This window comes from Physeter macrocephalus, chromosome 19, assembly GCF_002837175.3.
Source record: "Physeter macrocephalus isolate SW-GA chromosome 19, ASM283717v5, whole genome shotgun sequence".
Taxonomy (NCBI): domain Eukaryota; kingdom Metazoa; phylum Chordata; class Mammalia; order Artiodactyla; family Physeteridae; genus Physeter; species Physeter macrocephalus.
The window spans coordinates 1652024-1679108 of NC_041232.1; the positions used below are offsets into that span (position 1 = coordinate 1652024).

The 27085-nt window shown below is 47.2% G+C and overlaps 1 protein-coding gene across 1 annotated transcript in view; it reads left to right on the forward strand.

Moving 5' to 3' along the window:
* Positions 1-138: 138 nt before the first annotated feature.
* The window catches only part of DGCR2 (DiGeorge syndrome critical region gene 2), a 39171-nt gene continuing 12224 nt past the window's right edge, over positions 139-27085 (forward strand). The window contains exons 1-6 of the mRNA XM_028480512.2: positions 139-181; positions 1787-1909; positions 16062-16187; positions 16893-17103; positions 18900-18976; positions 20339-20515. Coding sequence (XP_028336313.1) covers positions 139-181; positions 1787-1909; positions 16062-16187; positions 16893-17103; positions 18900-18976; positions 20339-20515 — 757 coding nt within the window. The remainder of the gene's footprint in view (positions 182-1786; positions 1910-16061; positions 16188-16892; positions 17104-18899; positions 18977-20338; positions 20516-27085) is intronic.

The following is a 27085-nucleotide window of genomic DNA, read 5'->3' on the forward strand; positions in this document are numbered from 1 at the left end:
CCAACTGTTGTTTCCTTTTCCCTCTGTTTATTCTTCCTTTGGGTTGAGTATGTTTTGTTCCTTTTGTCTTCCTCGTTGGCTTATTTGCTGTAGCTTTTGTGTTAGTTTAGTGATATTCAACTTTAACTTATCGCATTCATGGGACAGACCACTTTACCTGTAGTGTTAGAGCCTTTAAACGGTATGCTTCAGTTTCTCCCTTCCCGGCTTTTGTGCTGCTGTAGTCACAGTTTTACTTCCACTCAGGTTATAAACCCCACAATGGAGTATGTGTGCATTTGCTTTAAATGCCTCCAGGTTGAAAGTCTTTTCTTTTTTCCTCTCAGAACTGAGAAGTGTTGTTCCACCATCTTCCAGCTTGTGTTGTTTCTAGTGAGAAATCTGCTGTCATCTTACTTTGTTTTTCTGTGCATCATGTCTTTTTTATCTGCTTTTAAGACTTTTCTCCTTATTGCTGGTTTTAGGCAATTTGATTATGATGTGCCCTGGAGTATTTTTCTATTTCTTGTGTCTGCGGTTCATCAAGCTACTTGGATCTGTGGGTTTATAGTTTTCATCAAATTGGGGAATTTTTCTGCCATTGTTTCTTGAAATATTTTTTCTGTTTCCTCTCCATGTACATGTGTGCAGGTGGCTTGAAGTGGTCCCAGAGCCACAATTCATTTTTTTCTAGCATTCTTTTCTTTCTGTTTAGAGTTTCTGTTGTCTGTGCAGTGTGTTTGTATCTCTCACAGTAGGTTTCTTTCTTTGTGTCTTCCATATCTCTACTTAACATGTTTAATCTTTCCTCTAACTTCTTCAACATTTGCAATACAGTTACAATAATCCTTAATGTTTTTATCTTTTCTGTCATTTCTGCCATTTCTGGATTGATTTTTTTTTTTCCTCCTCATTTTGGTCATAATTTCCTGTTTGCATGTCTGGTAATTTTTTTATTGGATGGCAGACTATGAATTTTGACTTTCTGAGTTCTGCATATTTCTGCATATTCCTATAAATATTCTTGAGCTTTGTTTTAGGATGTGATGTGGAAACAGTTTGGTCATTTCAGCTCTTCATTTTAATCTTGGTTAGTCAGGACTAGGGCAGCATTTAGCCTAGAGTTAATTTTTCCCCACTAACCAGGCAAGTCTCTTCTGCATCTTGACCCAGTGCCCCATGAATTAGAAGTTTTTTCCAGTGTGGATCCTGAGAACAGGTGCTTTTATGGCCCTGATGAGCTTCAGTTATAGTTATTGTTCGCTCTTACCCCAAGGATGGTCTCTCCCCGCCGTGCCTGCTGACAGCACACCTGAGAGCCAGGGCGGGTGGGTGGCAGGAGCTGACTGACCCCTGTCTCAGTCAGGCCCTTCTGTACTGAGTTACTCAGTGTTTTGTCTGGTCCCCTATTACAGTTGCTTCCAGAAACCACTGCCCATTGGACCTTCCTTAAAGCACAGGTCTTGTCATGTCACTTACTGGCTAAAACACCTTTGCTCCATACAACATGTGACCTGAAGTTCGAAATACCTTCCTCCCACCTGTCCCTGTGGTCTCGGTTCATGGTGGGTTCCCCGTTCCTCCCTTCCTGCACCATCCTGTGCACCTTGTGAAGCCTCGGGAGCCCCGTGCCCCCACCTCATCCAGGCAGTGGCCTGGGGCCCTGGGTGGGGGCGGCCTCTCCCCCTGCATTCACCTAGCGTGCTGGCACCTCTGTCTGGTCAGTGTCTGTGTCGCCCCTGCCCCATGTGCTCAGAGTTGCAGGTGGCACCGCATCCTCAACGGCCTCTTGCCTTTGGTCCCACAGAGCTGCGGTGCAACCCAGGCCAGTTTGCCTGTCGCAGCGGCGCCATCCAGTGCATCCCCCTCCCCTGGCAGTGTGACGGCTTGGTGACCTGTGAGGATGAGAGTGATGAAGCCAACTGTCCAGGTGAGTGTCAGGCTGGGGGATGCGTGTGGTGGCCGCCCTCCGCTCCTCCCTCTCTCTTTCTGTGTCTCTTTAAAAAATACATGCCCATTGCCGGCAGATCCCAGTGCGGCCGGTTGCAGGGCCAGGGCCATGGGGGGCATGAGGGGGCCCAGGAGGCCACATTTGGGGGCACTGCGGCCCACAGCGAGCCCCTGGGTGGCAGCCCTGGTGACCGGCCGTGGCCCTCCTGCCATCCTGCCCACTTGGGCCCCGGAGACGGGTGGATGCCACACGAAGTCTGAGTTGTGGCTCCTTTGCTTGGTTCTGCCCCCGTCCCCTCAATGAGGGTTGCCCCCAAGAGCAGCATGTTCACAGCAGCCCTGGCTCTCAGCTTGGTCCAGGGTGTGTGCGTGTGCCTGTGACACACACACATAACACATTCATCTGCTGAAGACCTGGGTGTCGGCTCGAGGTGTTGGATAGTATCTGCTTGTGAAGGTGACTGTTGAGAGGCGACCCCTCCCAGTCGTCCTGGAGCCTCTTCTGGCTTGGCTATCTTGTGCGTGTCTCTGGTTGAGGTGTCTGTCTTTCTGGTGACATTGGGGATGATGGTGGCCAGGCTGGGAGCCTCCAGGGCAGGCCCGTGTCTGGGAGCCCACCCAGTCATTGAATATCTTTGTGGGTGTGGGGTGCAGGCAGGGGCTCAGCTGTGACCTTCCTGATGTGGTGAAGTTTAAGTAAATCCATGGGAAGTCCTAGCCGTGCTAGGTCTGGCTGCTTTTGAATTTGGACTGCAGGACTTCTTGAGTGACCACAAGAGATTATTTCATTGTCCTGCTAAAAGCCTGCTAAAATTATAAAAAAAAGAGAACAAAAGAGTACAAAAGATGTAAAACCACAGGGACCAAGAAAATGGGGAAAGATGACACAGTAGATCAGTAATTTCAGCAGTATTTTGGGGAGGTAGAAAGCAGATGGTGTGCCTGATGCAGTCTGGGCCTTCAGGACAGTCCCTGCCTTTCAGGGGCTGGAGCTGTCTTACCCAGACCCCCTGCCAGAGGCTTCTGGTGTTGTTTAGCCCCTGAGATGCATTCCTGTGACATTTGGAAGGTGGAAGGGAGGGGGCCCTTTCTTCCCCTGGCCACAGTGTGGGTGTGTGGGCTCGGACAGTGGGAGCGTGGCAGGGCTGCAGAGTGGCGGTGGTCCCGGCAGCATTTTCTGCTCAGCGGTGGGTGGCAGACTGGCCTGCTCGCTCTCAGCTGCAGCACGGGGGGGGGGGCATTGACGGTTAGAGGTGGCCCATTTTCTTTGTGCACCCCCCCCGGCCTTGTCAGTTGTTTGAAAGCACAAATTCCCTTTGTGTTGGAAATACCTATGTGGTCCCTGCTCTCCTGAGTGAACCATGTCTGATACAAACGGGAATGTAAAAGTTTTACTGGAGAAGAATTCACAGCTTTACTAAGAGACATTAAAGAAGACTTGAATAAGTAGAGACAGGGTGTTCTTAGCAAGGAAGACTCAGTGTGGTAAAGCTGCCTGTTCTGCTTATATTAATCTGTGGATTCAGTGTTCTGGGAAATATGACAAGTCAGTTCTAAAACCCGTGGAAGGATAAAGTCCTAATATCGTTTGTTCACTTTGAAGAAGAGAAAGAAGCACGTACCAGCCTTGCCAATGCTGAGGCTTCCTTCACAGTTGGCTCAGGGATTGGCTGGTGAGACCGAAGAGCTGCCAGAAATGGACCAGGGAAACTTGATTTGAGACAGAAGTGGATTACCTGTCACTAGACAAAGGATGGAGTCCGAAAGGAGTGCCGTCAGATCCCTGATGAACAGTGTACGAAAGATCGGTTTCAGGTTAGTTGAAGAAAAACTCCTGGAAGACCGTAGAGGAGAATACCTTTATGACCTTGGTAGGGAAGGTTTTTTAAAGTCACAAAAAATGTTAGCTCTTAAATAGAAACGACCAGTTTTACCAGATTAAAATTAAGGTCTCCCCTTTATCCAAAAGCCCCAATAAAGAATGTGAACAGACAAGTACAGAGTGGGAAGCCTATAAAGGATTATAATCCAGCGTGTGTAGAGGACTCCTGCGGATGAACAAAAGACGGTCAGGCATGTCAACAAACAAGAAAAACGAACAAGAATGGTCGCTAAACACATAAAGAGATGTCCTATCTCATTAGTATTCAGAGGCGACAGTGAGCTCCCACTTTGCAGGTACTTAGATTGGCGAAACTGAGGACGTCTGACAAACCCAGGTGTTGGAGGTCTTCGGGCTGCTGGCGAGAGCGGTGCACTGACACACCCACTTTGGAAAACAGGCATTAACCTGCAAAGCTGAACATCCTCATATTCTGTGATCCAGGATTGCCATTTGGGGGAAGCTCTGGAGAAATTTTTGCAGTGCTGTTCATACTAATGTACAGCTTGGAAACAACCCAAATGTGTGTTCACACAGCGGAGTATTTGGCCCAGCGACAGCAGATGCCTGTTAGGTTCCTGTAGCAACACGGAAACTCTTAAAGCAGAATGTAGGTGACAGGGCAAGTTGCCCAGAAGTACACATGGCACAGTAAAGACAAGCGTAACTGAGCACCATCTCATTTTCAGATACATCCGCGTGTGGTAAACCAAGAGGAAGAAAGGCTGAACAGCCCAGATATGCAAAACCCGGGCTTCCGGTTCCTCGCTGGTGGGGAGACAGGGGTCAGCCTGGGAGAAGCAGACGTCGGGGTGCAGCCCTGTAGCAGATGACCGACTTAGCGGGGGCTGGGGGTTCACGACGTACTTTATTACTAGGCTTTACATCTTACATAAGTGCTGCATGTACTCTTTGGAATGTTTCAGATATTAGACAGCCTTGTTTGTTTTTTAAGAAAAGCCAATGGAAGGAAAGTGAAAACTGATGTGGTAGAGAAAGTGCAGCCGCAGGCCTGCTTGGGGGAGAGAACACCAGGAAATGAGCCAGTTTGCCCAGCAGGCCCCAAATGCCCAGGCTGGTGGGCATCTGGCTGCGGGTGGCTGGGCTTCCTCACTTCCTCACTTTCTCCACGGGGCTAGATGACTCTTCCATGGCAGACATGAAGCTTATTTTCCAGACTTTGGCTCTCCAGTATGGTAGCCACGAGCCATGTGTGGCTTCTGAGTGCCTGAAATGTGGCCGTTTCCAACTAAGATGCATCACAACTGTAAAGTATACACTGGATATCAAAGAGGTAGTACAAAAAAACATTGGGTTAAATGCAATTATTAAAATTAATTTCATCTCTTTTGAAATGTGGCTTGCATTATATTTCTGTTAGATAGCACTTGGACTTACAATCTGCAGAATAGGAGGCACCAGACCTAGCAGAGGGGAGCCATGGAGGTGGGAAACAGAGGAATTAAGAGAAATTCTCTATGGGGACAGATGAGACCCTTGACCATATCTTCTGCCTTGCTCCCCAAATGGTCTGTTTCCTCAGGCAGGGGGTTGCGGGAGTCTTTTCTGGAGAAATTGGCACATCATGGACGAGGTAGAAGCGGTATCAACAAGCTGGAGGGTTCCCACCTTGAACTCACCTGAACCCTACCAGCACCTGGCCCACAAGTGCCCACAGAGCCTCTGGCAAGCTGGATCACCTTCCTCTTTTTTTTTTTTTTTTTTTTTTTTTTTTTTTTGGCGGTACACGGGCCTCTCACTGTTGTGGCCTCTCCCGTTGTGGAGCACAGGCTCTGGACGCGCAGGCTCAGCGGCCATGGCTCATGGGCCCAGCTGCTCCGCGGCATGTGGGATCCTCCCGGACTGGGGCACGAACCCATGTCCCCTGCATCGGCAGGCAGACTCTCAACCACTGTGCCACCAGGGAAGCCCCACCTTCCTCTTAAACATGAAAGACAGCCAGTGCTCTCTAGACTCTGGAAGAAAACAGCCACGGGATGCTCCCTGGACTCTGGATAGAGCATCCTAGACCAAAAGGACCAGCACAGAGTGGCTGAGGTATCTAACTCTGCTGTGTGTAAAACAGCGGTTAAATGTGGGGGCTCAGAACCAAGCTGCCTGGGCTGGTTCCCCGCCTCTGCCTCCTCCGGCTGTAGTCCTGTGGGCAAGATGCTTTTTGAACTTCATTGTCCTCACCTGTGAGACGGGGGATAATAGTGCCTACCTTAGAGTTACTAGAGGATTGATGTACACAAGGTGCTTAGAGCAGAACACAGCACTCAGCAATCCCTCACTATATGTTAGCTCTTATTTTATTAATTCAGGGAATAAAAGAAAACTTTAGCAATATATTCTTCTTTTTTTTTTGGCTTCAAAAAGCAACTAGAGGATGGCTAAAATAACTTCATGGAAGCTCTGCAAAACGGTCAAAGTCTATAGCAACCATGGGAATACCCCATCAGGAAAAAGCCACATTCAAGTGGTAGGAAATATCATGGCATTTTTACTCACCCTTGGCCCACTTCCTCCCCCAGTGGCACAGCACAGTCTAAAAGAAGCAACAACCCAATTCCAAATTCCTTGCCTCCAACCAGAGGGAGCACAGTGACCTTATTTGCAACATTCTGACCTGTCTGGGGGCTGCCTGAGGGACTGATGTCTGTTTTTTCTGACTTGGAGCTCAGATAGGGAAAAATTACATAGTTTGGATCTCAGCCTGCAAAAAACTGCAGAAAGTGTCAAGCAATGCTCACAAAAACTGGGTATAGACCTGCAGATGCCGGGGGCAAGGGACTGGGTGGAGGAATACAGTAGTACGTCCAAGACCCTGAGAAGCAGGTGACTGGCTCTGGGAAATTAAGACATTTTAAAGCAGGCATATATACTTAAGAATCAAAAGAAGTTCACACACAGGACCAGACACAATGCAAGTGCAGAAAAGACCTAACAAGACCTTAAGCCTTCACCCTGAGCTGGTCTCAAGGCTTAGAACAAACTCTGCTAATTAATGAAGGTCTTCCCCAATACAGAGCCAGTCTGCAAAGATTGGGAGAGGATTTATTCAAATGCCTAATTTTCAACAACAACAAAATAACAGACACACAAAGAAACAGGAGAATACAGCCCATTTGAAGGAAGAAAATTATGTGGCAGATACTATCCCTCAAGAAACAGTGGGCCTCAGATATACTAAACAAAGGCTTTAAACCTACCATCTTAAATATGCTCAAAGAGGTGAAGGAAAACATGGACAAAAAACTAAACTGAATTGAAAACTTCACTAGAAGGGTTCAGCAGCAGGCTCCAACAAGCAGAAGAAAGACTAGGTGAGCTTGAAAACAACATTTGAAATTACTGAGTGTTTGGAACAAAAAGAACAGAGAAAGGTGAACAGAGCCTTGGGGACTTACAGGATCACCCAACAACAACCAACAGAATGCACATCTTTTTACTCAAATGTACATTGAACATCCTCTAGGCTAGACCATATGTTAGGCCACAAAATAAGTCTGAACAAATTTAAAAGATTGAAATCATATAAATCACAGTGGAATGAAACTCTAATAGGTATCAACAGTAGAAGGAAAACTGGAACATTCACAAATACATGGAAATTCAACAACATACTCTTAAACAGTCATGAGTCAAGAAGAAATCACACAGGAAATTAGAAAATATCTTGAGATAAATGAAGATGAAAAGAACAAACCATGGACTTCCCTGGTGGCGCAGTGGTTAAGAATCTGCCTGCCAATAAATAAATAAACAAATAAATTTATTTAAAAGAAAAGAAAACAACAAACCAAAACTTAGGGGCTGCAGCGAAAACAGTACTAAGAAGGAAATATGTAGCTGTAAATACTTATATTAAGAAAGAGAGAGAGAGTGTCAGCTGGAGGGAGGGAGGAAGGGTCTCAAATCAACAATCTAACTTTACACCTTAAGGAAGTAGAAAAAGAAGAACAAACTAAACTCAGTGCTAGCAGAAGGAAGAAAATAATAAAGATCAGAACAGAGGTAAACAGAATAGAAAAACAGTGGAGAAAATCAACAAAACCAAAGGTCAACAAAATTGACAAACCTTTAGCTAGATTGACTGAAGAGAAAAGACTCAACTTCTTCGTAAAAACACTGAATGGCTAATGATGCCACTGCTGTGGAAGGGCCCAGAGGCCCTGGGGAGAAAAATAAAGTGAGTGACGCCGGGAAAGAAAAAAGGGAGTAAAGACTCAAATAACTAAAATAAGAAATGAAAGTTGAGGGGACTTCCCTGGTGGTCCAGTGGTAAAGAATCTGCCTTCCAATGGGGACACGGGTTCGATCCCTGGTTGGGGAACTAAGATCCCACATGCTGCAGGGCAACTAGGCCCACGCGCCACAACTACTGAGCTTGCGCGCCTCAATGAGAGAGTCCACCTGCCGCAAACTGCAGAGCCCACACACACTGGAGCCCGCGCGCCACAACTAGAGAGAGAAAACCCACATGCCACAACTAGAGAGAAGCCCGCACGGCAATGAAAGATCCCATATGACTCAATGAAGATCCCACATGCCGCAGCTAAGACCTGACGCAGCAAAAAAAAAAAAAAACAAAAAGAAGAAATGAAAGTTGGGGCATTACTATCAATTTTACAGAAACAAAAAGGATTATAAGAGAGTACTGTGGGGGACTTCCCTGGTGGTCCAGTGGTTAAGACTTAGTCTTCCAATACAGGGGGTGCGTGTTCGATCCCTGGTCAGGGAGCTGGGATCCCACATGCCTCGCAGCCAAAAAACCAAAACAGAAGCAATATTGTAACAAATTCAGTAAATATTTTTTTTAAAAATGGTCCACATCAAAAAAAAAATCTTTAAAGAAAAAAAAAGAGTACTGTGGAGAATTATATGCCAACAAATTAGAAACATAAATGACATGGACAAATTCGTAGAAACACATAACCTCCCAAAAGAAAACTGCAGACTAATATGCCATGAACATTGATGCAAAAATCCTGAACACAATACCAGAAAACAGAATTTAACAGTACATTAAGAGGCTTACACACCATGATCAAATGGATTTATTCTTGGAATGCAAGGGTGGTTCAAAAAACCAAAATCTGTGTAATATACCACACTAGTAGAATGTAGGAAAAAACACATGATCTTCTTGATGCAGGAAAAGAATTTGGCAAAATTAAACATTCTTTAATGGTGAAACACTCAACAAGCTAGGAATAGAAGGAAACTACCTAAACATAATAAAGGAGGCGCTTAGTGGAGGAAGAGGGGCTGGGAGTCTGCCGTCTCCTCCTTAAATAACCATGACTTTCAGCTGAACTGGTATACCCCATCCCAGAGACCTCCTGTTTTACTTTTTTAGTAAATCCCCCATGTTCTGCTAGGGTGAAGGAGGGGCAGGTTTCCTGAGCACACCGTGCAGGGGTTGGGATCTGGGTGTGTGGACTGCCTTCTCCCTGATTTTTTAAAAAATTAATTAATTTATTTATTTTTGGCTGCATTGGGTCTTCATTGCTGCACACGGGCTTTCTCTAGTTGTGGTGAGCGGCAGCTACTCTTTGTTGCAGTGCACGGGCTTCTCATTGTCGTGGCTTCTTTTGTTGTGGAGCATGGGCTCTAGGTGTGCGGGCTTCAGCAGTGTGGCACGCGGGGTCTAGAGCGCAAGCTCAGTAGTTGTGGCACATGGGCTTAGTTGCTTTGCGGCATGTGGGATCTTCCTGGACCAGGGATCGAACCCGTGTCCCCTGCTTGGCAGGTGGACTCTGAACCACTGCACTACCAGGGAAGTTCCTGCCTTCTCTCTGATTTAATACGAGAAATTTCATATCTCCAGAAAAGGCTTGAGAGTAGTGCAGTGAATAGTGCAGAGAACGCTCCTGTAGCCCTTACTTGCATTCATCAGCCATTAGCATGTTGCTACATTTGCTTTCTCTATGTACATTTTTTTCTGAACCCTTTGAGAGTGTATTACAGATACGACATTTACCCCTAAATATTCAGCATCTTCTGAGAACGAGAACTATCCACTCTGTAACCACAGTACAATTTTCACATGCAAGAAACTTACTGTAACACTATTATCTTATATATAGTCCATATTGAAATTTTTTTCAATAGTCACAAAAGTGTCATTTACAGGTTTTTTAAACTTTTAAGTCCAGGATTTAGTCAAAGTTTACATGCTGTATTTTCTTTTTTTTTTTTTTTTTTGTGGTACGCGGGCCTCTCACTCTTGTGGCCTCTCCCGTTGCGGAGTACAGGCTCAGTGACCATGGCTCACGGGCCCAGACACTCCACGGCATGTGGGATCTTCCCAGACCGGGGCACAAACCCATGTCCCCTGCATTGGCAGGCGGATTCTCAACCACTGCGCCACCAGGGAAGCCCCTGTGTGTACTTTTTGCCCTGATTTTTTTTCTTTTTTAATTCAGTAGAATATCCTTAAAATCACTCTGTATTAATTCATAAAGTTTTTTTTTTTCTTTCTTACTGCTATATTGCTCTCCATCTTCGGAATGTACCATATTTTATTTAGCCAGTCTCCTATTTGTGGGCCTTTAGGTTCTCATTAGTTTGCTATTAAAAATAATGTCACAGTAAGTAACCTTGTGCATATGCGGGGTTATGGGGGGGGCTTTTTTGTTTTGGAGGGGGTTTTGGAGATGTATCATCAGTGTAAATTCTTAAATGTCGGATTGCTGGGTCTAAGGGTCAATGTATATAGTTTGCAAATTCCTTACTTTGCCCAGCTGCTGGCCTAGGAGTTAGCTTTCTAGACTCAAATAAATTTGGAGTGATTTACTTCTAAAATAAGACAATTTTGAGGGCTTCCCTGGTGGCGCAGTGGTTGAGAGTCCGCCTACCATGCAGGGGACACGGGTTCGTGCCCCGGTCCGGGAAGATCCCACATGCCGCGGAGCGGCTAGGCCCGTGAGCCATGGCCGCTGAGCCTGCACGTCCGGAGCCTGTGCTCCGCAACGGGAGAGGCTACAACAGTGAGAGGCCCGCGTACCGCAAAAAATAAAAATAAAGACAATTTTGAGACTGACAAATGCTAAACTGGATGGGATACTGGGACAGCGGGTATAACCAGGCATCTTAGGACGTGTGGTCACCTTCTCTACATTATCACTTGTCCTTCTGTTTTCCAGTTTTTATTTTTTAAATAAATTTATTTATTTATGGCTGTGTTGGTTCTTCATTGCTGCACGCAGGCTTCCTCTAGTTGCGGGGAGCAGGGGCTACTCTTCATTGTGGTGTGTGGGCTTCTCATTGCGGTGGCTTCTCTTGTTGTGGAGCATGGGCTCTAGAGTGCAGGCTCTGTAGTTGTGGTACACGGGCTTAGTTGCTCCGCGGCATGTGGGATCTTCTCGGACCAGGGCTCGAACCCATGTCCCCTGCATTGGCAGGCGGATTCTTAATGACTGCGCCGCCAGGGAAGTCCTGTTTTCCAGTTTTTATAACTTTGTCATTCTCTTTACTGTTCTGTTTGTCCTTGTGACTGTGCCTTTTTAAAAATCCTGTTACTGGACTTCCCTGGCAGTCCAGTGCTTAAGACTCAGTGCTTCCACTGCAGGGGACATGGGTTTGATCCCTGGTTGGGGAAGTTCTACATGCCGTGCAGGGGGACCAAAAAAATAATAATAAAATAAAATCCCATTACTGTTGTTTTAATGGGTTTCAGAGAATGAGTGTGTTTGTTCAATCTGATATCTTTAACCAGAAGCTTCAAAAATGTTATTAATCTGGGATTTTTATACCCAGAGAAATGAATGATACATGAGGATAAAATAAAGAAATTTTAGATATGAATAGACTCACAAATGTTGCTATACCCTTTCTTAGAAACATGTGATCTTGTAAAAGGAGAGGGTTAAGCAAGAAAGAAGATGACCTGGGGTCCAGGAAACAGGGTCCCAGTGTAGGAGGGTAGCAAAGTAGACCCGAGGATCACAGCCAAGCCCCAGCCCAGAGAGCAGCCCATTCAGCCTGGAGCTGGAAGGTAGGCAGGGATTCCAGGAAACAAAGTGGAGCCGGGTGGCTCTGACACAGTGTTTTGAGTGTTTAAAATTTTTACTGTTAGCCTTTGTTATCTGCTGTAGTAGCTGAAAAAATCAGTGGTTGATATACAGAAAGCTAAGAAAATTTTAAAACCGATGCAAATATTAACTCCAGGAAAAAAGAAAGTTGTTAGAGGATCGAAATAACCTTAGTATGCTATTTGGTTCACAAGTGAAGAAAACTTATATTATTACATTATTCTACTGACTTTAGTTTTGAAATTGATGCTACTCTGTTGGGAAGGTAAGAGTGTATGTGAGCTAAGCCTGTACCTGCTTGACCTTAAGTCAGTGGCTAACAGTTAAAATTGAAAACACTAGAAATAACAAGGTAAACCTATTATTCGGAAATATAGACATAACAGAAGAAATGAGTAAAAATAAGTAATTCTTTTTAAACTACCAGAAGTAAGAAAAAATAATTTAAAAACTATCTGAAGAATTTTCTGTGGGAAATGGGATTAGAAGCAGGGGGCTGGGGGAGGGGAGGCAGGATTTCTATTTCAGCCTGTGATGTACATACCTAAGAATTGAGAAGACCTTGAGTGAGGAGCCCCACTCAGGTCAGTCTGCTTCTGCCACAGCTCTCCTGGCAGCTGAGAGCCGTGGCCACAGGTGGAGTGTGCCTGGGACTGGTGGCTTCAGCTCCTGTCCCGGGCAGTAGCAGAAGGTAAAATGTCCCTTCTGTGAACTTGTGCCCTGAGACATTCATGGACCTAGGAGCCGCAGGAGTGAGGCAGATTTTGAACTTGAAACTTATAGGGCTGTGTTTTTGCAGTTAATCTCTGTGTACTGCATGTACTGTCCACATGGGTTTAAAATGGGAGGACAGAGTGCTCATGTTGGCGTGTCCCTGATGGAACAGAGACAGAGATGGTGGTCCCTGGGGCTCCCCCAAACCATCAACCTTTAGCCCAGTGAGATCCCCCTGAGCGATGTGACTGGCCCCAGCTGTGGGGAAAGAGAATCAATTTAAAGAACGTGTTCAGCGTAACGGAAATGCTATTAGTATCTGTATTTCCTGGCTCTCTGGTTTTAGAAATCCTGCGTTGGTTAGCAAGTTTTGGTTAACTTAGAGACATTTGATTTTTGACCATGATTCTAAACCTGTTTGGTGTGAAATAGGACAGTGACATGTGTCCCGACAGCTCAGAGCACTGAAGAGGCTCCAGTCTGTCCTCCTCTCTCCCTCATTCGGAGACGTTACAGGCTCATTTGGACAAGTTTTAAGTTTCTGGAAACACAAATGAGAATCACTCACATTTTGTCCTTTATTTGCACATCATCTTTTCCGGCCACTTGCTGTTGGGAGCAGCAAGCGGGACACTGCCTGCCCTGACTCCTGACTCAGTTTCCCCATTGGACTCGAGGCCTCCAGCTCTCGCTGCCTTGATATCCGAGGGCACACGAAGGTCCTGAGGCGGGACACTTCTGCTCTGAAGCAGGTCTGTCACGGCCTTGCCTGCCTCCCCATCTCAGACATTCCCTCTTCCTCGGATTTTCAGTAGCGTTTCAGCCGGGTCTCCTCCTTGGGCTCCCATTCTGAAGTCTGGGGAGGGACATCTGAAGAGAGAGGAGCACTCCTTCGGAGACGTCAGGGCTGGGCTCAGGTTGGGTTCCAGGCTTGGACTCATCCCCGTCCCCACCACAGGGAGTGAGAATGAGACCTCCCACTAAGGGGTCAGGGCCACCTGCTGCCGGGTGCCTGGGACAGTGCCTAGAGGTGCTCTGGGGCGTCTGCACCCTGAAACCCGCACTCTGGGGCTGGCCGCACACCCTCCAGCTGGCCACCGCGCTGTCTGTTGGGGCTCAGAGGAAACTCCTTATTGTCAGAGGTGGTCCTAAGAGGGCTGTAAGGCAGCTGATCCAGTGAACTCTGCCTCCCCCAGGCACCCTCACCTCTTGCTTCTGGCCCCAAGGACACTCAGGGGGCCCGTGTCTGTTGGTGCGTTTCGGTGGCAGCATGTAATGGACACTGAATAATGAGTGATGAGGGGATGGATGTGGGCGTTTGGATATGAAGGAAAATGGAGGAGAGAGGAAGGCGCATAATTGCCGCCTGAACCACAGAGAAGCCTGCTCATCACAGAGCAGCGTCCTCCACCGCCACCAGGCTTTCTGGTTACTTTACTGTGCTGTTCACCTGCCCCCCCACCCCCTCCCTGGGCTGCAGATGGCTTCACTGCCGGCCGCATCCTGGCCACCTGGTGTTTGGTGCCCCCGGAAGAACCGGTCCTTTTCTTTCTCTCCCCTCTGCCCTAGATTCCTCGTCCCTCTGTGAGCAGTTTGACCGGTTGTATACCAGGTGCCCAGGTGCTGTGCTTGGTCTGGGGAGGAGGCCAAGACCAAGTGGAACCACAGGTCTTGCTCGTTTGAGCAGGCAGAAGGGAGGTGTGAAGTGCAGGCGTAGTGAAATATGCTTCACCTACACCCAAGCTGGTCTTCAAGCTTGTCCCAGGCATGCCCGGTTTTGGCCTTTGCCCAGGCTGCGCCCTCTGCCGGGGAGCCCTCTGCTCCCCTCCCTCCTTATCCCTCAGCCCAGCTGGGATCTGCCCACTCCTCTGCCTGGCGCCCTGGAGGGACGGAGGCAGGGGCTTTGCAGTCTCTCCTCTGGGGAGCGGGGAGTGGTGGTGCCCAGACGTGTGCACGGGGCACCCCAGTCCCAGAGAGCTGAAGCCGCTCCACCCCAGGGCAATGTTTGAAGAGGGCAGCTTCTCCTCTAGGTCTTTGCCTGGGGTCCAGTTTATCTCAGGCACTGGGAACACATTTTATGTGTTAGTGATTGGCAAGCTGATCCCATCACCTGCCTGGGAAGGGAATGTGGAAACTCCGAGGAAATACTCTACTGAGTAGTTAGTGGAAGAGGGACAAGGCTGCTAGGGTCTCAGAAGGACACACATGTCCTTCTTCTACAAAAATTAGAAAATGCAGGCAGCCCCAACTTGGAACCTTAGGAGTTGTGGTAATTAAAGAAATCTATTCACAGATGCTCAGCAGCCATTGAAAGTGATCTTTACTCACTTAAGAATATGGAAAGCTGTTTATAGTCTTCAGCTTGCAAAGCAAATCATAAAATAGTGCTTGACGTGATCCCAATAGTTTTAAGGATTTGTGTAGAAAGGAGAGATTGGAAGGGCAGCAACCTCTAAAATAGTACAGTTTATCTGTTTCGTCTTTTCAAACTTTTGTATTTCTCAAATATTTTACATTGAATATGTGTTATTTTATAATGGGAAAAAATAAAGATGATTTATTAAATAAAAACAGTGTCAGGGAATTCCCTGGCGGTCTCTTTTCACTGCCAGGACCCGGTTCGATCCCTGGTGGGGAACTAAGGTCCTCTGCCCGCAGGTGGGGGAGGTGGGGACCGCCCGTTGCCACGCCACGCGCCACGCCCCTCCCGGGCCACGCCCACGCCCTCGGGCTCCCGGCCTGAGGTTGTTGAGCCAGCTGCAGGCAGATGTCTGTGGTGTCTGCGCAGCCGTGCAGACCAAGTTCGTCGCCTGTGCTGACCCTGTACCGGTATCCTCCAGCAGGCAGAGCGCAGAAGCCCCTGGGAAACATAGCCCCTGGCTTTCTCCTGCCTTGGGTAAATCTCCTCACTTCTCTGGGTCTCCTCTCTCAGACCTGCGAATTACTCTTGGACCACCACACATAAAGCTAGCATTCTTCCTCACCCTGAACTTTCTGGTCACACTTTAACCATGCTCCAGGCTTGCTGCACACGAGGGCCTGTGCCAGGTGCCCTGACCCTGGCCTTGAGGCTGAGAGAGGGGCCAGCAGGCAGAGAGGGCCACACACAGCTAAGAGGGGAGGCTCCAGGCCAGTAGGGGAGCAGCCTGGGCTCTGCAGAGAACCCCCTGGGGCCGGGAATGCTGGAGGGTGTTAAGCAGGAGTGGCTCACCCTGTGATGTGCCCGCAGTAGCCTGTTAGAAAATGCAACTGAGAGTCCCCATTTCGTAGTCATAATGAAAAATGAAGACTGCCCAGGCATAATTTCAGCAAGAAGCTCATGTAACCCATTTGGCATGAACGGCACGTTTTAGAGTTCTAAAGAAAACCTGAATAGATGGAATCTGTGCTGCCTCCTCCCTGCCTTCCCAACCCCCCGCCATCTGACTGTACCGTGGTTCACTTTGGCGTCTGGCCCCCATGAACAGTGTTGGCAGCCACTCTCTTTCTGCTTTCAGAAGTGATCGGGGAGGCACGTCCTTACCATGGGAAGGAGGCTGTGGATCCGAGGCCGGGGCGGGCTCGAGGTGGTGACCCCACGCACTTCCATGCCATGAACGTGGCACAGCCCGTCCGCTTCAGCAGTAAGTTGCAGACCTGCCCTGTTCGTGATCAAAGGCTCACCCCCCACATGGTCCCTGGCTCTCCCATGCCACTTGGCTGTGCCGGGGTGTCCGCCTAAAATAGCCCTTCAGGGCCTCCTTTGATGGGTGAAGCTGCACAATGACCTGCCCAAAGCCACCCAGCCCAAGTGAGGAAGCCATGACCTGAACCCAGGCCCTGGAACCAGGCTGCTTTTTTTTTAAGAGATGGTTACCTTTTGGGGCTGAACTGTACCCACCCTTTTGTAGGTGGAGAAGCAGGCTCTCCCTCCGTTTAAAAATTTTTTAAAATAACTAGTTATTTAATGAACTCTCTACGGTATTAGGATTTTAAAAGAGCAGAATAAATTTAAGGAAAATTGAAAGGCAGAAAAACCACAGCTGAAACCCGCTCCTGAGTAGACATGCTTAGGTGTGGTGATATAGTGGGAATGCTCACACTGCCAGCCAACCGGCTCATCAGCCACTTTACTCAGCAAACTCAACGGCTGGTCTTGACTGCCCAGCAGCTACAGCCTCATACAACTGGGAGGCTTATGGTCTTGGAGGCAGAGCTCCCCTGTTGAGCCTCAGCTTCCCCTTTCTCGGGTGGTTTCTGAGCTGCTTAGATGCAGCATGTACAATTGCATTTTGGAGTGAGGATGCTAACTTGGGGGACAACTCCCCGCCGTCCTTTATGTTTCCTAGGGAAGTGCCCGACAGGGTGGCACCACTACGAGGGCACGGCCAGCTGCTACCGAGTCTACCTGAGCGGGGAGAACTACTGGGATGCCGCGCAGACCTGCCAGCGCGTGAACGGGTCCCTCGCCACCTTCTCCACTGACCAGGAGCTGCGCTTCGTCCTGGCCCAGGAATGGGACCAGCCCGAGCGGAGCTTCGCGTGGCAGGACCAGCACAAGTGAGTCCGGGGTGGGGTGAGGGGCCTGGGGGTTGCCAAGGCCTGCCTAGCGTGATGGCCTCCAGGACATGGCCTCTAGCAGCCTGCAGCAGCCCCACCCTCTGGAAGCAAATGGAGATGGGGGTTTAGGGTAGGTGTTGCGATGGAGCAGGGTCTCTCAGAGGGGCAGGGATGGGCTGCCACCTTGTGTCACCTTGGGCCAGTCCTTTTCGTTGGTCCCCCTCTGTGGGTTCTGCTGCAACTGCAGGGGGTCTGGGCCTGTGTCAGGAGGGGCTGCTCCACATGGGGCTTTGTAGGCCTAGCTCGCAGGCGTTGCAGGTAGGTGGGATGATCCTTCTGAGAAAGTGGGCTCTGCCAGCCCTGTGCTCAGTGCCTTCCATGGGCCCATTCGTTCAGTCCCCCAGACACCACAGGGCCCAGGGTGGTGACCAGGGCATGTATTAACTGGGGCGTGCCAGGTTCCAACCCAGGCAGTCTGGCTCCGGAGCCTGGCCTAGACCCCCAGGCTCCGCAGCATCAGAGAGCAAGTGTGGAAACTGGCCAACTGCCGGCCTCTCCCAGGCCCAGCATTCAGGGGGCTTTTTTCTGGGGTCAGATGTGTGCTGAGGACCCCTTCCACACTGCCGGGGCCGGCGGTGGATCACAGGGTCACCATACTGCCAGTGCTCCCTCCGCACGATGGCAAAGGCTGCCATACTGCCATAGGAACGCAGTGACCGTGGCAGGTGGAGGCTCCACCGTTATGCCCTGTAAGCTTGGCAAATCACCAAAGTGAGAAAGATAACTCCCAGCTCGCTGGGTGATTGAGTCCTTGGAAAAGGGAGAGGGGTGGGAATGTGCCCTCAGGATGGGCACATGCAGGGTGGGGGCTGGAGGGGCAGAGTGGCACCCATGGCAGCCGAGGACCCACTGATAGACATCTCTAGAGCTGGGAGGCTGGGGTCGGGGGCCCCTGAGTGCTGTGCCGAGCACACTCGGGAGCACCTGCCGGGTGGGAGGCTCCAAGGGAGGCAGTGTGTACTCATAGGGGTTGTCTTTTATTGAGGTGTAATTCACATGCCATAAAACTCACCCCTCAGAGCATACTACTCTTTGGTTTTAGTGTATTCACAGCTTTGTGTCCACCAAGAACTAGGTTGATTTTACTTAGAATGTAAAAGCTTTATTGGATCAGCTAATAAGAAGAGTCTTGGCAGGAGTTACCCGAGATAAAAACTTTTTCTGACTAGTGAGTTTATTATTTAGAATTTTAATGCATTTTATTAAAACTAAGTATCAAAACTTTCAAAAATCATTAATACCTTTGAAGCTCAATATTTTAAAGGTCAATGTAACTATTAAAAATGCACACATTCAGGGACTTCCCTGTGGCACAGTGGTTAAGAAGCCGCCTGCCAGTGCAGGGGACACAGGTTCGAGGCCTGGTCCGGGAAGATCCCACATGCTGCGAAGCAGCTAAGCCCATGTGCCACAACTACCGAGCCTGTGCTCTATAGAGTCTGTGAGCCACAACTACTGAGCCCACGTGCCACAACTGCTGAAGCCCTTGCACCTAGAGCCCGTGCTCTGCAACAAGAGAAGCCACCACAACAAGAAGCCCGTGCACTGGAATGAAGAGTAGCCCCCGCTCTCTGCAACTAGAGAAAGCCTGCACATAGCAACGAAGACCCAATGCAGCCAAAAATAAATAAATAAATAAGTTTTTTTTTTTTTAAAAAAAAACATGCACACACTCACACAGTGGTGCCTGCTTCCCCCTGTCCCACTGAGGTCTCCTGTGATCTGTCTTCCTGCAGGTTGTGGGTCGGCTACCAGTACGTCATCACTGGCCGGAACCGCTCCTTAGAAGGTCACTGGGAGGTGGCATTCAAAGGTAAGGCTTCCTGGTCCTTCAGAAGAGTTGTTGGGCTTGAACCTGGGGGGTGTCATCCTGACAAGGGCAACTATTGCCAGGCTCTCCACTCCAACCTTCTCCCACCCGGGTGCCCAGTGTGGGGCTGTGTGGAGGATTGGGCCCCAGACCCAGGGAGGCTGTGATGGCCCAGCCCCGGTCAGGCCCTTCCCCCATGCACAGGTGGGGCTTGGCCTCCTCAGGAACCTGTGGTGGCTTCTCCCTTGGCCATTTCTAGACTGTCCACCCTCGTTTCAAAGTCCACAACTTTAATTGGAGCATAAAAATGAGCAGAGTGTGCAGCGGACATGAACTCAGGCCAGAGAGGGAGGGACAGGCTTCCTAGGACAGGGAAGGTCAGAGTTAGAGTCCAAAACATCCTGGAACTCTCAGGCAGGTGGAATTAAAATAGATCGTGTATGTGAGTGTGAGCGTGTGTGTGTGAGCGTACGTGTGTGTTGCTTTAACTACCGAGGTGACGTCAGGAGCCATGTGAGCAGCTGCGTTCCCACCTGCCCGTGGTCACCTCTCCTGTCCCACTGCCCAGGTGCTGGCAGGTTCCTCCACCTGGCACCCGAGCCACATGCCTTGCCCTGTCCCTCCTTGGGCCTCTCCTGTTAGGCTGCTCCTTGGGTCTCTGGCTTGAGCTTGGGGCCAGTTCCTTTTCCCAAACACATCCCAGTCCTGCTGTTGATGTGTCTCTGAGGACAAGTGAGGGCTGGTGAGCCCGGGGATCCTGGGCAGCTTGCTCTGCGGAAAGTGAAGGGACGTCGCGCTCGGGCAGAGCTCACCTGTCTCCCAGCCTGGGGGACCTGGTGGCAGGTGGGCGGCCGTGTCTCCACACAGACCAGTCAGGGCCCCGGGCAGTGGCTTCCCCCTGAGCGGCCCCCCCTCAGTCCTCAAAGGTCCTGCTGGAGCATCCCTGACCTGTACTCCTGGAGTGTGAGTGCCTGTTCCTATTTCCCGGTGGAGTAGTTGACTCGGAAATGGCCATTAGGTTTCCAGGCTCAGAGTCACAGCATGCCTGCGGAGGATCATTCTAGTAGTTTCTCACCTGCCCTAATCCCAGCTCTTGGGGTGAATCCCTAACCCCAGCAGAGGGTGCCAGCCTTTAGGACAGTGTGGACACTCCTGGGCACACTTGTGGTCCTGACACTGTGGTCGAGGAGAGTCCACAGCTTCTCACTGCCTGAGTCCCTCTGGGGAGGAAGGGGCGTCTTTCTCCATCCTGTGAGCACTGCCGTCCTTGCAGGGCGTCTGACGTTGCAGTAACGTTTCTAAGCGTGCCTGCCTCCCTGCTCCCCGGCCCACTGCCATCGTGCTGTGACGCTGTCTGTCCCGCAGGCTCCTCAGAGGTGCTCCTGCCCCCGGACCCCATCTTTGCAGCGGCCACATCAGAGGGTGACGGTGTGTTCTGCGCGCAGCTGCAGTGCTTCCACTTCCCCACGCTCCGCCACCACGACCTGCACAGCTGGCATGCCGAGAGCTGCCACGACAAGTCCTCGTTTCTGTGTAAAAGAAGTAAGCGCATATTGACGCTGGCGGGCGTCCCATTTGGCCCAGTAGGCTGGGCCACAGCGTCATCCCTGAGCCCTCATCTCCCCGCAGAACAGAGGCCCTGCCCACCCCGTGTCGTTAGGAGTCGGGATGACGGTGGTGAGGTTTCACAGGGGCCAGAGCCTGGTTTTGGACTTGGCCCTTGGTCAGTCCTTGCATGGGCACCATGTCATCACATTTATAGGAGCTTCGTGAGACATCCTCCCAGCTGGTGGGCTCCTCTCCTGTCCTCAGCCATTGTGTTGCCTGTTCTGGGCCTTTTCCTCTTCTGTATGAATTTGGGGATCAGTTTTCTGAACTCCCTTATTAGTCGTCTGTTAGAGAATAGACTTTCTGTTTAGACATTTTTGTGTTTTCTTTCAAATCTTTCTTCTCTTTTTAAAACTTCTTTACTTTTTTTACCTGGTGTTTCTTTTCTTGCAGCTTCACTTAGAAGTGGTAGTAGTGAGCATTCTTATCTTCCCAACCCAAAAGGGATGGCTTTTAGTGTTTCAGCATTAAATGTAAGACTTTCTCTAGGACTTAGAAAACCAGATACCTTTATGAGGCTAAGGAAGTACCTGTCTAGTCCTTGTTTGCTGGGAATTTTTACATTACAAAAATGTATTGATTTTTATATTAATGCTTTTTCTGCATTTATTGGGAGTGTGTGGTGTTTCTGCTTTACTGTTTTACGTTACTGCTTTGTTTATATTACATGATTTTATCATTTACTCTTTCACATTAATAGATTTTCTCATTTTTAAACCATCCTCCTGGTTTTTGTATGTATGTTGCCAGCTTTGGTTTGCTGATATGTTATTTAGGATTTTTGAAACTGCTTTAAGAAGTGAGCTTAGCCTGTTACTACCATTCCTTTTCCACGTGCTCCTTGAATAGTTTTTGGTATCACATTTATATTAGGTTTATGAAATCAGCTGGGAAGCATTCTCTTTTTTTTTTTTTTTTTTTTTTAGTGGTACGCGGGCCTCTCACTGTTGTGGCTTCTCCCGTTGCAGAGCACAGGCCCCAGACACACAGGCTCAGCGGCCATGGCTCACGGGCCCAGCCACTCCATGGCATGTGGGATCCTCCCGGACCGGGGCACGAACCCGCGTCCCCTGCATTAGCAGGCAGACTCTCAACCACTGCGCCACCAGGGAAGCCCACAAGCATTCTCTTTTACCAGCCTCTAAGTCAGTTTGTACAAGTTGGTGATAATCTTGTCCTTGTTTGATAGACCAACCCTATAGGAGCATCTGGGCCCAGGGCTAGGGAACTTTCTAACTTGTTACTTAGATATCATTCCACACTTAGGGAAAAGTTACTAGAATGATACAAGGAACTTCCTGTCATATGCCTTCTACACAGAATCACCAGTTATTTATATTTTGCCACATTTGCTTTATCATTCTCTTTCTGCCTATTTTTCCTAAATCTTTTGAGAGTAAATTAGAGATACTGTGCCCTTGAGGCCTAAATACTCAGTGCGTATTTCTAAGAACAACAGCATGTTCTTATATAACCACAGCACAATTATCCAAACAAGGACGTTTGATCTAGATGCAATACTGCACAATAAATACTACACAACAAACACCGCACAACAATCTGCAGTTTGTTACTCTGGTGTTATCAGTTGTTTCAATAATGTGCTTTAAGGGTTTTCTTTTTCTTGGCCCAGGATCCAGTCCAGAATCATGCATTGCACTTAGTTGTGGTGTCTCTTTAATTTCCTTTTGGTCTTTCTGTTTGAGTAATTTCTATTGACCTGTCTTCGAGTTTACTAATTCTTTCCTTGGCTGTGTTGAGTCTACTTGTGAACCCACTGATGGCTTTCTTCATCTTTTTTTTTTTCACATTTATTTCTAGCATTTCTGTTTGATTCTTATGGTTTCTCTCTCTCTGCTGAATTTCCCATCTTGTATGTTGTCAACTTTTCCACTAGAGGTTTTTGCATATTAATCCTAATTGTGTTAAATTTTCTGTGTGTTAGTTCCTTCTTCTGTGTCATATCCAAGTCTGGATTTGATGATCATGTTGTCTCTGGAGTTTGGTATTTCCTTCTGGTTTGTCGTATGCCTTGTCATATTTTGTTGAAAGTCAGCGCCTTGTGTAGGACAGTAGAGAGGAGTCCAGTCATTTTGGTGCCTGGAAATAGGCTGGCCTTTCTTCTGTCGGCCTTGGGTGTAGTGGGTGGAGGGGTCTGTCTCAGCAGGAGTCGGGCTGGGCTGTGGCTACCTTTATGCATCTGGTTTGCTACAGGGCTCTTCTTAGTGTCTGTTCCAGCCTCTGCTTTAGGTTTTCCCTTTGGGCCCCTCTTCAGGGCATCTGTCCTCAAGGCCTCCCAGCGGCGTGGGCTCCTCAAGTGCTTCCCCACCTCCAGCTGGGGTTGTGGATCCAGCAAGGGGCTTTTCAGTGGTGCCCTGCTGGCTCCAGGTGTGCTCAGATTAGATGTGGTTGGTGTGGGAAGCTGGAAGTGGGCTGACTAGAAGCCAGCCCATCCCTAACCACTTACAACCACTAACATTTTTAAAGTTTTTTCATTTCAGTAGTGTTGTATAAATTGACCCATATTGCTATGCATCCTTTTGGGATTGGCTCTCTGCCCAGCACAGTTCCAAGTTGTTAAACGTGTGTCTTGTCAGTACTTTGTTCCTTTTTATTGCTGAGTAGCATTTAACCAGTCACCTGTTGAAGGACAGCTGAGCCGATTCCAGTTTTTGACTGTTTCAGTTAAAGCTGCCATAAACATGTGCACACAGGTTTTTCTGTGAATGTAAGTTTTCCCTTCTCTGGGATAAATGCACAGGATTGCAGTTGTATGGTAGTTGCATGTTTCATTGTTTATGAAACTAGCAAATTTTTTCAGAGTGTTTACATTCCCACCAGCCATGTAAGAGTGACCCAGTTTTCTCCACATCGTGGCCTGCACTTGTGATTTTCACTATTTTTAATTTTTAGCCATTCTGATAGGTATGTAGTACTATCTCATGGTTTTAATTTGCATTTCTCTGAGGCTAAAGATGTTAAACCTTTCCGTGTGCTTATTTGTATATTTTGTTTGGTGAAATATCTGTCCGTGTCATTTGCCCATTTTCTAGTTGGATTGTTTGGTTTTTCTACTGTTGAGTTTTGAGAGTTCTTTATGTATTGTAGGCTCTAGTTCTTTGGCAGATGAGTTTTTTACAGGTATTTTTCCTATTCTGTAGCTTGTCTTCATCCTCTTCACATGGGCTTTAACAGAACAAAGGTTTTTAGTTTTGCTGACGTCCAGTTTAACAATTCTTCCTTCTATGGGTCACTCTTTTGGTGTCAAGTCTGAAAACTCTTTGCCTAGCCTTACATTCTGAAGAGTTTACCCTGTGTTGTGTTCTAAAAGTTTTATAGTTTGTATTTTACATTTGAGTCTATGATCCATTTTGAGTTAACTTTTTAATAAGGTGTGAGAATTAGGTCAAGCTTCATTTTTTTGCTGTGGATGTCCAGTTGCTCTGGCACTGTTTGTTGAAAAGCTGTCTTGCCTCCATTGCATTTTGTGCCGCTGTCAAAACTTAGTCAAGCATGTTTGTGTGGGTATATCTCTGGGTTCTCTATTCTGTTCCATTGAACCTTCTGCATTACCACACTGTCTTGATGACTGTAGCTGTATAATCAGTGCTGAAATCAGGAAGTGGTTCCTCCCACCTTATTCTTCTAGGTCAGGATGGTTTTAGCTGTTCTAGAGCCTGTGCCTTTTCTACCTAAATTTTAAAGTAAGCTTATCTGTCTATAAAAACCTTGCTGGGATTTAGATAGGAAGTGCATTAAACCTATAGGTCAATCTGGGGAGATGTACATCTTTACAATGTTGAATCTTCCAGTGCACGAACATGGTATGTCTCTCCATTTACTTAGGTATTCTTTTATTTCTTTCATGAGCATTATGTATTTTTCAGCAAACAGCTCCTCTACATGTGTAAGTATGTATCTAAGTAATTCATTTTCTTTGGAGCAGTTGTAAATGTATGTGTTTTAAATTTTGGCTTATATATGTTTATTGTTAGTGTAAAGAAATGTAATTGATTTTTATATGTTGATCTTGTATTCTGTGACCTTGCTGAAGTCACTTATTCTAGGAAGTTTTTTGGTAGATTGCTTGGGATTTTCTATATATACAATCATGTTATCTGCAAATAGAGATAGTTTTATTTCTTCCTTCTAAATCTCTATGTCTTTTACTTGTTTATCTTGCCTCACTGCAATGCCTAAAACTCCCAGCACTGTGTTGAATAAGAATGATGGGAACAGGTATCCTGATCTTATGGGCAATGTTTCACTCCTTTTACCATTAAGTATCATATTAGCTATAGGTATTTTGGGCAGGTATTTTTTATCAAGTTGAAGTTTCCCTTTATTCCTAACTTGCTAAGAGTTTTTATAAATATTAGATTTTGTCAGATGCTTTTTCTGCATCATTTTTTATGAACATATGGTATTTCTTAGCTTATCGAGATGGTGGAGTACGATGATTTTTAAATTTTTAAATTTTTATAAATTTATTTTATTTTATTTATTTTTGGCTGCGTTGGGTCTTTGTTGCTTTGCACGGACTTTCTCTAGTTGTAGCGAGCAGGGGCTACTCTTCATTGTGGTGTGCGGGTTTCTCATTGTGGTGGCTCCTCTTTGCAGTGGCTTCTCTTGTTGCGGAGCATGGGCTCTAGGCGTGCGGGCTTCAGAAGTTGTGGGTCTCGGATTGTAGAGCACAGGCTCAGTAGTTGTGGCACACGGGCTTAGTTGCTCCACAGCATGTGGGATCTTCCCAGACCAGGGATTGAACCCAGTGTCCCCTACATTGGCAGGCAGATGAATTCTTAACCACTGCGCCACCAGGGAAGTCCCTGATTTTTTTAATATTAAACCAGATTTACATTTCTGGAATAAGTCCCACTTGGTCATAGTATATAACTCATTGAGTACAATGTTGAATTTGGTTTGCTAATATTTTACTGAGGATTTTTACATTTAAGTCCATGAGAAATATTGGTCTGTAGTTTTCTTCTTTTGTACTGTCCAGTTTTGGTATCAGGGTAACACTGACCTCACAAAATGAGTTGAGAAATGTTCCACCCTCTTCTGTTTTCTGGAAATGATTATATAGAATTGGTGTTAATTTTTCAAATATTTGGTAGACTTCTCCAGTAAAACCATTTGGGGAGAGCTTTTAAATTATGAATTCAATTTATTTAATGGTTATAGGACTATCAGGATTGTCTTATTTCCTCTTCAGTGAGTTTTTGATAGTTTGTGGTTTTCAAATAATTGAGCCATTTCTTCTCTAAGCTTTCGGATTCATGAGCATTGTGAAATAAAAACAGTTACACAGGCTGTCCTTTTGATGTGTCTGCATCATTCTTTGAGCATTTCCAAGTTCATCTTGTACTCTCTGGAATCATCCTTGGAGGACCTGAGCACTAGTTAATGCTCATTGCTTTTATGCCCTTTCAATGGGCAGAGCTAAGACGTGTGTGTGTGCACGTGTGAGTGCGTGTGTGTGTGTATACATGTGAGATTTTTAATACTGATTTAGTTCCTTTAATGGCTATAGGCGTATTCACATCTCCTAGTTTTCTTGAGTCAGTTTCAGTAAGTCATGTGTATCTAGGGCATTGCCCATGTAATCTAATCTAAATAATAGCTTATGATTGTTTTGAAGCATTTGTATGTCTGTCATTGTGCTCTCCTTTTGTTTCCTGATATCATTTACGTACTCTTCCTTTTTTCTTGATCAGTCTCACTGGAGGTTTGCCTCTTTGATTCATCTTTATGAACTCCCGGCCACAGGGTTTTTATCCATCTGGTAGCTCAGGCTTGTTGGTGCTCTTGCTCAGATCTTTTTTGGCTGCATGATACGTCAATTTTTGAAAGAGACATGTCATAATCTCTCACTATGGATGTTGATTCATCCATTTTTCCTTGATACTCTCTAATTTTAGCTTTACCTTTCTTGAGATCATGTTGTTGGGGACATAAGCCATTATAATTCTTATATCTTCCTGGTAAGTTGAACCTTTCAATCATTAATTGAACCTCTTTTTTACCCATAGTAGTTTTTGTTTGTTTTACTTAAAGTTTCCTTCTTTTCCAGTGGTAGCTGTAAAATGGTGTTCCTCTGACCCCTCCTCAGGCTTGATTAATTTGCTATAACAGCTCACAGAACTCAGGAAACCTGTCTGCCCACTAGATGACTGATTTATTGTGATGAGGAGACATATAAGGCGAGGTCCCCAACGAAGGAGCTCTGTTCTTGGGGAGCTCAGTGCCCAGCACAGCAGCCCGTAGAAACGGTGTGGTTCCGTGCCATGGAAGCTTTCCAAAAAGGACCAGAAGGCTGTCCTTTTGGGTTTTTATGGAGGCTTCATTACATAGGCATGATTGATTAAATCGTTGGCCGTTGGTGATTGATACAACCTCCACCCGCCCCTACCCACCCCTTCCCCAGAAATCAAGGTATGGGAACCAAAAGTTCCAACCCTCTGATCACAGGGTTGGTCCTCCTGGCAACCAGCTTCCAAA